This window comes from Neolamprologus brichardi, chromosome 3 (assembly GCF_056152115.1).
Source record: "Neolamprologus brichardi isolate AB-2024 chromosome 3, ASM5615211v1, whole genome shotgun sequence".
Classification (NCBI taxonomy): domain Eukaryota; kingdom Metazoa; phylum Chordata; class Actinopteri; order Cichliformes; family Cichlidae; genus Neolamprologus; species Neolamprologus brichardi.
The window spans coordinates 21933884-21947269 of record NC_142106.1 but is presented as its reverse complement, the minus strand read 5'-3'; the positions used below and the strand labels follow the sequence as shown (position 1 = coordinate 21947269).

The window sequence follows — 13386 nt, the reverse complement described above, 5'->3', positions numbered from 1 at the left end:
ACGACACCAGGTGCCCCTCCTGTCAACTAAGAACAGGAAAGTGAGGCTCCAATACACACAGACTCAGGGAGTACATACATACAGACAGCTCTTCCTCTAGTTTCTTCTGAAAGGTTTATTTCTTTTTTTCTCCACACATGAAAGTAATAAGTTTTACCTCGTCATTGTGAGGTAGCATAACAAAAGCAGCATGGAAAGTGATAGGAAGACAGCATCTGCAGACTGTTCAAGTTTTTTTAAGTGTTCTTTATTTTCTGGTGTTGCCTTTCAACAATTGTTTCACAAAACATAAGACCTGGCAGTCAAAATCTCACCTGCTTTATACAGAATTCCATTCACATCTGAACCTCATTAACCTCTACCATTGAGAAAACAGGTTAGACTAAATAACACAGTCTAGGCAAAGAAACAGGAATAAAATCATTTTTCCACTTAAACTCATTCACCCAACTAAACGGTTTGAAAAGTCAATCTCTTCACAAAATCTGACTCATTAGGTTATTTTAAAGGAAATAAACAATTTTACACAAAAGAAACACCCCTTCATTTGGTTACACCCAATTGACATGATCAATGACATCATAACCTATAAAAGTCCTGGGGTGGCCCTTCCCATATACCTGTTTCACATATAGGACCTGCACAAAGGAACACACAATGATAAGTATAACCAAACTACATAAATAAATGAAAGATTCAAATCAACTAATGATGAAGTGACATTTAGCTTTAACAGTATTTACACAGATGTAATGAATATAACCAATGCTACCACAAACAAACCCGGGATAGTATGCAGAGGCAAGGTTACATGTGCAGTGTCTACATTAAAACACTGATTGACTATAAGATAACAGAAAACAAAATAACAATACATACAAGTGACAAATAGTAAATGAATTCAGTCTTAGCCACTTTATCACACTCATGAATGCCATTATCCTCACTGTCAGTCAGGACTTTAGATGTGTGCTAATAAAGTGTGATTGCTATATTCTGGGCAGGTTATTTTACTGTACTGTAAAATACTGTATTTTTTTCTTTTGCCATACCTTCTCGCAGCAAAAGTAAGCCGCGCAATTCACTATGGAAGGTAAGCCGCGCACTTCATTGCTCTGGACAAACTTCCCACCGCCACAGAAACTGCTAAGCTAATGGTTGATCATGTTTTCCGGCTCCATGGAATCCCTGCAGAAATCACATCAGACAAAGGACCCCAGTTCACCTCTCAGGTCTGGAGATCTTTTTGCTCTGCCATGGGTTCTCAAGTCAATGTCAGCTCTGGTTACCACCCTCCAACAAATTGTCAAACAGAAGACTCAACCAAGAACTGGAGGCTGCCCTTCGCTGTGTCACCAACCATAACCCGGCTACCTGGTCTGCACATCTCAGCTTCAACGGGTCTTTCCCCTTTCGAGGCTTCCCTAGGTTATCAACCTCCACTGTTTCCTACGGAAGAGGCTGAGTTGGCTGTGCCCTCAGTCCAACACCATCTCCAGCGTTGCTGGAATGTGTCGACCCGAACCCGTGAAGCCTTGAAAAGAGCGGCCGCCCGCCATCGCCAATACGCGGACCGCCGTCGAACTCCAGCACCCAGATAAGCCCCGGGGCAGAAGGTATGGTTGGCAGCTAAGGACATTGCTCTCAAAGTGTCATCCCGTAAACTGGCACCTCGGTTCATACACCATTCACTCCATTGTTTCTCCCAGCGCAGTCAAACTCACCCTACCGGCATCTCTACAGATACATCCAGTTTTCCATGTTTCCCAGATTCGACCTGTCCACTGCAGTCCTTTGTGCATTGAGTGCATAGTAATTACATAAATTGCAAAAAAGTGCAATAAACTACAAAAAAATTTAAAATCGTTTTGTTTTGTTTTTTAAATATATTTCTAGTTAGAGAAATGTAAGATGCTTATCCCTCAAAACTGTAAATACAAAAAAGTTGCACAAAATATTTTCCCACCACAGGAAATTTATTTTGATTGTCTTCATAGTTTTATAGATTAAGCCATTCAAAATTGTAAATTCACATAATGAAGATTTAGAATTACAGAGGAGTGACCTTTCATCTGTTATAACTTAATTTACCCATAATATCAAAAATGTCCCCGCTTTTCCATTTTCATAAACAGAGCACACTTCTTGCTTCTATTATTCTTGATCAGAGATATTAGCATATACCGTGACACATCAAATGATTTGAAGTTCTGTGTCTCTACACTTCTGACTTCATTGACCTTTAGTACATGCATGGACACAAACACACACATAATAGTGGGGTGTGGGTGTGGGGTTTCGGGAGTGAAGTGACTATTAGTACAAACTCACCATTTGAAACTCTGACCTCAAAGTCTGCATATCTGGAGCAGAAGATTTTCCCAGACAACACCTGTACATGCCTGTGTCAGACTTGTTCATGTGTGTGAAGGTCACAGACATAATTCCTATTCCTGAAGATCCATTTTCATATTTAATGCTGCATCTCCCACTCTGAGCTGTGTTTCCATCTGTTTTAATGACAATTTCTTCTGCTTGCTCACATTTGTCCTTGCAGAAGAACTTTGTGCTTCCAAATAAAGTTATGTAGCAGTTAAGTGAAGCATTTCCTCCTTCAGCTGCAGACCAAATATTGGGCTTTGCCTTGACGAGCACAGCTGGATCTGTCAGATAAGAATAACTAGAAGAATATCAAATGTAAATATGTGCATTTAATAAAGTTCCCTTAAAAATAAAAATAAACAAAGCACAGCATTATTGAAACAATGAGGTAATCAGTCCTCACCTGAGAAGAAGCAGAAGACGAGAACTTGGAGGATTTTCATTTTGGTTTTGATCCTGATAGAAAAGTTGTTAAACTTCAGAAGCTTCCCTTCTTTTCACTTCCTTCAAATTGTTCAGCTACAATCAAAACATGCTAATGATGATAGTGATACGATGATACAATGTATATGTGGAGTATTTCATCATGAAACATCTTTGATGCTGTGATTGTGAATGAAAATAGTTTCAGATTAAATTTGACGTTGCTACTTTAACATACTGCGGATGGTGCTTTATGCTCAAAGGGGAACAGATAGCATAAAAAAATATTTCATGTTTCTGCTAATGTAATTTTATCTGAGAGGTTTCTGAATTCACTATTTTGCAATTAGATGTTAAGGCTGTAAAACCCCTCACTACACTTTTCTGAGACAGGCATGTGCATTTTCATACTTTTCTCTCTTGTGTAAGCACTCTCAAAGTTCAAACCTTTGTAGAAAAATATGTCCAGTATCATAGAATGAAACCAAAGGCACCCGCGGTTGCCTTTGACTGTGCAAAACGTTTCTTCGACATTGTTGTGTTTGTTAAGGAGAAAACTTGCAAAAATACAGTACACAACTTCAGAGTCACGCTGCTAGCAATCGGAGATTTCTGTAAATTTCACAAGTTGAACGCATTCTGTACTGGACAGGAGAATGAGTTAGCCATCAGCAGCTGTTGAAGACCAGGAGACAATGCCAAATGTAACACTACATCTGTCAGAATGACCAACAGTATAACTTCCATGAAGCTTAGAACACCAGTGTGCTGTCTGAGAAACATGCATGAAAGTCTGCATCAGTGTCCGACACCCCCACAGAGGTCTAGTATAAGACAACCAACACATCCTGGCTCTACAGACAGAGCACTCAGAGAGAAGGGCCCAGAACACGCACAAGCCTAGGGACAGCGAATAGAATAATCTATAAAGCAGCATATGCATCAAAATAAACTATTTCCAGCAGTGCAATATGAGTCCTAAGCATCCCAGAAACGACACAGAAAATCAAAACTTAAACATAACTTTTAAAAACACCAGTATAGGCTCATAAGGCCCTGATGGTAAAAAACTAAATTTCCGCAAAATGACGTCACTTCCGGTTTCGGGCAGGACATGGAGGACATGCATCGTTCACGCTGATGGACGTAGGAAGTGTTACAAACAACTGATCGGATCAGCAAAGACTGTTTCTGGAATATTATGTTTTTGTTGCTGCAAGTGCTTTTTATACAGTTTTTGCAAAGCTATATGTGGAAGGAAACTGTGACCTAGGACAAGCTGATGGCATAAGATGTAAGTACAACTCCTCCGGTTTCATATGCAAAAAAAAAAAATTGTGCTAGCTTAAGTGGTTGCAGTGCTACCGGGATTTAAAAATAGTTATGCAAAACAGACCGTGCCCGCTCCGACCGGCTTTAAAGGGTTAAAGTTTACAGTTAAACACAAATTCTGCTCTTTAAACAGTTCCTGGATCCAGAAACACTCTCTTCGCCTGAGTTGATCCAACTCCATCTTCTAAATCTAAATAACTGATGAAAACTCTGACAATGGTACTAAACTAAACTGCAGTTCATCAAAGCTGTTGTCAGATCTTTATAAATGTAATTTTTAACTCAAAATACGTAAAACCATTGTGACTTATAGGTCAAACTGTCAATCTGATCAAAATCAGTAGGTCTACAAATGTTAAACAGGACTTCTAGTCTGTTGGTGTGTGGGTGTAAACCATTACATCATGTGCTGTCTGTACAGCCTGTGCAGATTGAAATTTTTGTCAACTCTGAAACTGTTTGCGTCTTCTTGTTTATCTCTGAGTTTTGTTTTGTTTCTGACTGATTAACTGAAATTTAAATTATTTAAACTATATTCTGTAGGATGTCATGTGATTAAGATCACAGTTGCTGTTCTGAGAACAGCCACACTGTCCCTGTCCCAGTGTTGATATGCAAGCAACTTGGTTTCAGAACTAATACTGATTATTTAACTTCAAACATAAACTAAAAATGTCCAAATAAACTTTAAAACAGTGAAGTATATCAGGCTGTTTCCTTTGGTGTGTTTTTTCTTCTGAAAATTCAGATTTATATGACACATTTCTGCTGATCAACACAGACAAACAGTCAGCAGAGTCAGTATTAAATAGGACAAAATAATTACTACCACTGTTTAAACTAAGTACTGTATACTGACTATTGAGAGCTTGCTAAAGCTCTGTCTGTATGACTCAGTTTTTCTGTTATCTAAACCTGAATGTTGCTTCCTGTCTTGGTTCCTGTAATGCTGTTTTTTCTCAGTGAGTTCCTTCTTGGTTATACTAAATCAACTTGTCATTGCGAATTGAAACCTATACTTCACGTAATTCTACGCTTCTATCTATGCTTCAGTTTTCAGGCCCCTCTTCTGTGGAACCAGCTTCAGTTTGGATTTGAGAAACAGACACTATCTCTACTTTTAAGATTAGACTTAAAACTTTCCTTTTTGCTAAAGCATATAGTTAGGGCTGGAACAGGTGACCCTGAATCCTCCCTTAGTTATGGGTGGAGGTTTCTTCCTGTTAAAAGGTTTTTTCTTCACACTGTCACCGAAGTGCTTGCTCATAGGGGGTCATATGATTGTTGGGTTTTTCTCTGTATGTATTATAGTAGGGTCTACCTTACAATATAAAGCACCTTGAGGTGACTGTCGTTGTGATTTGGCGTTAAATAAATAAAATTGAATTCAATTTAATTGAAATGCAGTCTGCATAGTTCCCTTTTAAATAGTTAATTTTACATGAGCACAAAAGCACAAAAGCTCAGATAACTCATGGAATAAATTTGCACATTGAAAATAAACAAAAAACTGTGATGTTTTATAGTATTATATAGTGGAACTAATGTTACAAATCTACTTCTGTGTTCTTCAAAATAACATGCTATGGCATCATATTACCTAAGAGATACAGATTAATCCAGAAAACAAAAACCTGAAATTCAACGTAATATATATATATATATATATATATATATATATATATATATATTTTTTTTTTTTTTTTTTTTTTTTTCAGAATTGTTTTTTCACTTTGAGAATGAAATTACTGTACTACAAGCAACTAACCACATAACACTCATACATCACTCACACCTTTGCGTAAGAAGCATTTCAGGTTATTTTTTCCTGTATCACACTGACTGACGCAAAACAGACTTTTTTCTCTCCACCAGACTTTTCTTACAGCTTCTAACAGCCGTGCTTACTTAATTTCCTGTTCCCAAGTAAACAAAGCAGCTTGTATGAAGATAAAATACGTGGTTGCACAACATCATAGATTGCATGTCAGTGCAACCCAAAATGTTTGGTGTCTTGAGCAAATTACTATCTTGTTAGCATTTATAAATAAACGTGGTATGCTGTGAAGTCCTGATAGATTCGAGTTTTTAATCTGCAAACAACAGCTTTATGTTTTACTAAAAATCACAAAATCACTCAGGGATGGAGCTTTCTAGGCAGTGGAAACTGTCCAGTGTCTTTATGTTGTACAGACGTCTTTGGTTTATCATAAAAAATAACAAAATCAAGATTGTAAATTTGAACTAGCTCCGCTGTTGATTATCTAAATGAGACTGTTATGAATAGTTAGTATTTCAAAAATGCAGAGGATGTGTAAAAGCTACAAAAACCACACAAAACAGTCTCAATCCAAGTAAAGTGTTTCTTATCTGTTTCATCTAAGTTTTTAAGTTATGTACATACAGATAGGAGACATGAGGGTGGGGAGGGTGAGAGGGGAAATGACACACAGGAAATGGTCTAAGGCGGATTGAAATCCATTTCCTGCATTGAGAACTCGAACCTTCAGTATATGGGTCGCCTGTTTAACCAGGTTAATTATATCAATACTGTAAACTCAGTCTGGTAAACTCACCATTCAGTCTGGTAAATTTCACAGAAGTCCAAAACAACTCCCAAACTTCCAGGAAGGAGACAACAGAAGTGCCTACTTTTACCTCCACTGTAATTTGTTCCATCTTCCAAGCTGGTGAGAGGTTGTTGTTGTTACTTATGAATCTGTTTTGTAAGATTCCTACATGAAATGATTTGATCAGATATTTTTTATTTTATATTTTTATGGTATACTATTGGCTGCTGCCCTCACTGACAGACAGTGTTGAGGAGTAAAATAATACATGTACCACATATTTAAAATACAAAATATGAGTAACTGTAGTCTGTTACAGTTACTGTTTAAAAAGGTGATATTCAGAATACAGTTACTTTGTTGAAATAAATGGATTACACTTTGTTTTTTTCCTGTTTCATATATTAGGTTATGCCCTCTCTATTTTTGGTAATTCCACGCCGGTGGAAACCCAAACAAAACACGCATTAAGAGGCTCTAATGTCTGGGTCTCAATCTTGCGCCCCATGTCACCGCTACTTGCAGCCGCATAATGATGTAAAGAAATATTTTTTAAAGTTATTATTCAAAAACGTATTTAATATCAAGGCAACAGGCAGAGAGTTACAGGCATAGCCCTAATGAATGTAGCATCATGGACAGTGTAGTCCGTGCAGCAGGGAGAATGGACTGGGAGAAAGGAGATTCGAAAAGTCACCAACCAGAAATTGGAGACAGAAGCATGCAAATATAATAATAACCACTGCAGCCATCTAGTTGGTATTGGTATGGCGAATAACCTCCAGTAAAAGTAATAAATCACACAGCAATAGTACATTCATGTAGTTGTAAAATATGTTACTCTCATTGAGTAACGTAACGGAATACGTTACAAAATGCATTTTGGGGCATGTATTCTGTAATCTGTAGTGGAATACATTTTAAAAGTAACCTTCACAACACACTGACACACATGATATGTGTTTTCCTTGTCAGACATTACAAACTGATTCACATTCAAGAAATTCTTTAATTCCATTTTACACTTGGCACCATTTGGCGCACTGTGCCATTAATTTTAATTATTTGATATTGAATAATTTCAAAATGCAAAATCAAAAGAACATAGTGATTTATAAATAAATACATTATTATTCTTCCTTACTCCTATGTTTTTTTGCATTTCATTTTACTGTTCACAACAAGAACATTGCATTAATTATAAAATGGTTACATGGCTACAAAACAAAGAAACAAATGTTTCATGTGTTCCTCTCAGAGCCTGAACCACCTGTCGTCAGCATTTCAAAGTCACATTTAGTCTGAAACCTTTTTATTCACATTTAGAGCATCAGAGAAGCTTCACACTACTGATCTGCAAACAGGCGGATTCATAATGTTAGATATACGATGTTTTATACACACATACGTTTCATTATCACATCATCATCATCGTCATTAGCATGTGATGAATGTATCTAAAAAAATTGAAGGAAGTGATAAAAAGGAAACAACTTATTGAGTAACTTCAGTTTTCTGATGATCTGACAGACACAGACGGAGTGAAGAGTCAGACGCTGTTCTTCTGAAGTTTAACAACTTTTCTGCATCAGGATCAAAGTCAGAATGAAAATCCTCCATTTTCTTTTCTTCTGCTTCTTATCAGGTGGGGACTGATGATCTTAATGTTTCTCTTTAATAAAAAAAAAATGGAAGTCATCTTTATGAATCATTTCATAAAATACACATATTTTCATCTTGTGATATTTATAGTTTTTTTCATCTGACAGATGCAGCTGTGCAAGTCGAGGCAAAACATAATATCTGGTCTGCAGCTGAAGGAGGAAATGCATCATTTTTCTGCTACTTAACTTTATCTGGAAGCACAAAGTTCTTCTGTAAGGAAAAATGTAAGCGATCAGAAGATATCCTCATTAAAACAGATGGAAGCACAGCTCAGAGTGGGCGATACAGCATTAATTATAAAGATGGATCTCCAGGAAGAGGAATTGTGTCTGCGACCTTCACACATATGGTCAAGTCGGACTCAGGAATGTACAGGTGTGGTTTGGGAAGACCTTCTGTTCCAGATTCATTCCATGACTTTGAGATTAGTGTTTCAAATGGTGAGTTTTTACAAAAATTCCCTGAAATAAAAAAATGTAAAGAACCCCACTAACTCTTATTTAGCAATACAGAGCATGTTTATATCAAGGTGTTTAATTAATTAATAAATGTAACTTTAATGTGATATACTATGTAGGTGTACATTTTACACAGCATGTAAAAACTGTAGTGTCATAAGTTGAATTGAAATTCTAGCACCTCAGTGTAAAGCCTACAACAATATAAAATCATTTTTGGAGTCAAATTTCAGCTCTGCTAAAACCAACGCAGTTTTACAACGAATCCAACTATTACAGTCTAAAGCCAAATCTGTCTCTTGTTCACATATTTGACTGATTTTGAGTGTAAGTATGATGGGTTATATCATGATTTCAATAGCAAAATTCTATTAATGTATTATTTATAAGTAACAGAAGCCATTTTTGTGTCATTTGAGAAACCTTAAAAAAGATGAATATCTTCCAAAAGTCTCATCATGCTAAAAACAAGTTAGTCACCTTTTATTATAAGTTTTGATACCAGGATCTTCTAGCTGCAAGTCCTGAAAAATGTTTCACAAAATAAGCCAAATGAAAGAAAAAAATAACTTCAAGGGTCCGTATCTCTGCCCTTCAACTTCACAGTATGAAGGTAACATTTTGTGTGGCTTCATTATATACTGTACAACAAAAAGTGTTGATGTTGATCAGCTTACAGTTTCAGTTCTTACTCCAATCCAACTGAATGTTCTTGTATTTCACAGATCTGGGCAAATGGGTTGGTTTTTATCGCACACAAACTGAGGGAGAAAACATCACATTGGGATGTTCCAATACTGTGTACGGACAGAGGAAGTTCTTTTGCAAGAATGAGTGTAAGAATGAAGGGGAGATCCTCATTGACACAAGCAATGATAAATCTGTGAGTGGCAGATACAGCATTGAATACACAGCAGGATCTCTGTTTGGACTGTATGTGACCATCACACAGCTGACCAAGTCAGACACAGGAAAGTACATCTGTGGTTATGGAAACCCTCTGTCTCCAGATTCATACAGCAGTGTAAATGTTCTTGTCATAGATGGTAAGTTTCTTTTCAAAATAGTAAAAACATTATTATTATTATTAAGATCACAACTCAAACAGGAACCAAAAACAAAAATAAAGTAAACTAATTATAACTATAAGTATAAGAATAAATACAATCACCGTGAGATTGATGTTATTGCCCGAGATCAGCTGATACACTGGCTGAGACATCATTAAGCTGTCCTAAAACAGTCTAAATTGAAATAGAGGGTTTGACATTTAAAAAAAGGCTGGATGACCAATCTCAGAGTATTATTTTCTTTTTGTGCAGGTAAATTTAATAATCTGTTCATCTGCAAAACCATTTCTCTTATGATGCTTTAATTAAAAAAAAAAAATTAAGATATTGTCATACGTATTAAGTTTCACAGCCACGTTTTCTTTTAATCACTGCACATATCTCCAAAATTCATTTTCTTTTGTTTTTGATACATGTTTGTATTTACCTGTATGACAGTATTATTATTATGGTGTATTAGTGTGTATCACTATTGATTTTTTATTAATTGTTTATGTATATCATTCACAGCTTTAAACACAACTGCCTCCCCACTACAAACAGCAACACAAATGGCTTCAAACCCACCTGCTTTCACTCTACAGACGGAAGCAACACAGAGTGAAAGTGTCACTGCAGGAGTCTCTACACATTGTCCTGACTCCTCCTGGCTTCTGGTTGTGCGTGCGTCCTTGGATGGTGTTTTGCTGATGGCTGTTTTCCTCATGCTCTGCTACATTAGTAAGACAAGGAGGAACTTTGGACTGAACACCAGAGAAAATGACACAAACGTGGAGGTGAGTTTGTGTCACTTGTGTCACTCATCTGGTGAACTTCTTTTGATATTTTGAATGTTGCATCATTTTTTTCCTGTCTCTGAAAAAAAACAAACACTCTGTGCTTCTTATTTTTAAACTTCAATGTCCATGAAACGGTAATGTGGTAATATGGTTGTTGAAAATCTGTTGTACTTCTCATGTTTTATGTTGTTTGCTTTATTTTCAGTTATTTGCTGCACATGACAACTTGGATCCAACCTCAGAACATAAAGAGCCCAAACGCAGCGGGACCAAACCTACTCTGCATTATTAAAGACCAAAATCTAAAAAGTAAAAAAATCCCATGATTTAAAATTTGGTTATCTTCTCTCTCATATCTGTTTAGTTTTGATGTTTTTGAGCATGTTTCTGAGATTTGCTGCTTCACTATGTTTTATTGTTGTTCCGTTGTTCTATATCTGTATCAGCATAATTAATAAGGAGACTTTGGAGGAAGTTCAAAGCTTGGCTACCGAATCATGTAATCAAGCAACATTGTAACTTTTAACTTGGAGAGGTTGTGCACATTTGGTTTTACCTTATGTATTTGTGTACTCTGTGATTTAGAAATTTATGTGCTTACTTATGCAATGTGTTTGAAACTACTAGCTTTTCTTACAAGGTATATACAATCAAAGAAAAATAAAGATATTGTCATACGTATTAAGTTGAACAGCCATGTTTTCTTTTAATCACTTATACAAAAAAAATAAAAATCTGCAAAATAATGTGATGTTTCCTTAAATGAATTAGAAATATACAGAGTTCTCTACAATAATGAGGCTGTGTCCCAATTCAGAGACCGCACTAGTGATGTTCGATTCGTGAACGAATCGTTCAATACTCGAGAGTCACTTTACTGACTCGTGAATCATGATTCACAAGCCCAACTGACTCACTGACTCATCCCTGTTGCTGTTAGCAAATTAATTCCAATAGTAGAAATATATCTAGCTTATAATTAAAATTGTGTGGGGGTGGGGGGGACAACAGCCAGTTTCTTAACAAAAGCATTTCTGCTCTGAACTGGAAGAAAAAACCCTGAGTAGAAGCTCACATCAAGAAAATAGCTCCTCGGTTCACAGTACCATCGCTCTGCTAACATGCTAACAGCACATTTGAGCTAGTCACCCCCTCCCTCCTGTGCTGAATCATAGAGCGAACGAATCACTCACTCACTCACTCACTCACCCCCTCCCTCCTGGCTCACAGCTTCTTCTTCTTCTTCTTGGTTGGAAACCAATGTTAAGGCGCATTACCGCCCCCTGGCTCACAGCTCAGTGGACATTTAGATGAGAAAATATTTGACACATTTAAGGAAAATACTAATAAATACAAATAAACAAAATAAATGTTTTTTAAGCAATTCTGATAGGAAATTGCTTAATTTTAGAAATGTTTTCGCTCTTTCTTGCTCTATAAAATAGTTGTTTTTTTTAGAATCATTCATCTTAGCAGTGGGATTTACATGAAAAGAGAAACAAATTAAGTTTGAGTGAAAATGTAAATTTTTTGCACTCTCTGGTCAACTGACTCAGTGAATCAAATGACTCAAAAAACCCGATTCACTTTGGTGAGTGACTCATTGAAACTCGATTCAGTAAAAAGAATCAAATTTACCATCACTAGACCGCACGTTTGAAGTACGCATTTTGAGGGCGATTATGTCACCGCCACGCGACTACGGCTGTCCCAATTCAAAGTGTACTTCAAATGCGCCGTTGATTTCACCAAATATCAAGCGTGGTCCGGTGCACGCTTCGTGGTCCCATATATCCCACAATCCATAACGCAGCGGTGGGTGTGGATAATTTTGAAGAGTGAACTGTCAAAAGTAAGTACTGAATATTATGTCACTTATTTATGTGCGAATGTTTAATAATGAAGAACATTAAAACATTGCTGTTGGCCATATGTCGGCAAAGTTGTGTGACATTAGTGATGTTTGTACTAACTTGGTTTTAAAGCCTTTACTTTAAAAATATACGCCATTCAATAGTCGACCTTAATCTTACAGAGAATGTGACGATTTTGTGGATAATTAAAGTGAGTCATATATCCACAAACACAACAAGCTGAAAGTCAGTGATGCTGCTCGGTTTGCAGTCCTGAATATCACGGCACAAGCAGGATTCACTGCACTGTTAATGTTAGCTATGTTATATTGCTGCTTCTGTTCGGTGGTGTCGAGCCAAACGGACTTTAACGTGTGTTTGAACGAGCTGACGGTTCACTCGTTAAGCTGAAAGAAAGATGCTTTAATCACAGGAGTCACACATGTGTCCACTGTACCAGCTGGGAACTCTTCTTGTTTAGCACTCGTAATAACACAAACACTAAATCCTCCTTCTCTGGTGTTGTGTAGCAGTGTATACACCTGAGACAGTCACCTGTCTGTCTGTCCTGCACTCTCTCTCTCTGTTTCTTTCTCTCTGATTGTGGAATAAAAGTATGAGCATGTGTTTATAAGTTACACTTGTGTTTGAATCCTGCAGCTTATCACACATTTGATTTCCATGTGTGACAACTGCAAGTGTCCAGAGTGAGGACAGACTGAGGGACCCACTGCTGCACATCATCTGTGAGGCTTTGCACCCCTGATGATCCACCAGGACGGACTCAGCAGTGTGTGAGGAAGAGGAGGAGGAAGAGCCAGCAGCAGCTGACAGATGGAGAGAATAGACAGACT

The 13386-nt window shown here is 37.0% G+C and overlaps 1 protein-coding gene across 1 annotated transcript; it reads left to right on the top strand.

Annotated features, from left to right (window-relative positions):
- The first annotated feature begins 8246 nt into the window (after nt 1-8246).
- LOC148103904 (polymeric immunoglobulin receptor-like) lies at nt 8247-10971 on the top strand. Its single transcript, XM_087834462.1, has 5 exons — nt 8247-8352; nt 8477-8812; nt 9556-9876; nt 10411-10676; nt 10885-10971. The coding sequence occupies exons 1-5, from the start codon at nt 8313-8315 to the stop codon at nt 10969-10971; spliced, it is 1050 nt and encodes a 349-aa protein (XP_087690588.1). The 5' UTR covers nt 8247-8312.
- The last annotated feature ends 2415 nt before the right edge of the window (nt 10972-13386 follow it).

What these genes read in the sequence shown, in the direction of transcription:
- LOC148103904 (XM_087834462.1), top strand. Translation starts at nt 8,313, where the DNA reads ATGAAAATCCTCCATTTTCTTTTCTTCTGCTTCTTATCAG. An exon ending in TGAGATTAGTGTTTCAAATG is followed by an intron (nt 8,813 to 9,555) that starts GTGAGTTTTTAC and finishes TGTATTTCACAG; the next exon opens with ATCTGGGCAAATGGGTTGGT. An exon ending in AAATGTTCTTGTCATAGATG is followed by an intron (nt 9,877 to 10,410) that starts GTAAGTTTCTTT and finishes TATCATTCACAG; the next exon opens with CTTTAAACACAACTGCCTCC.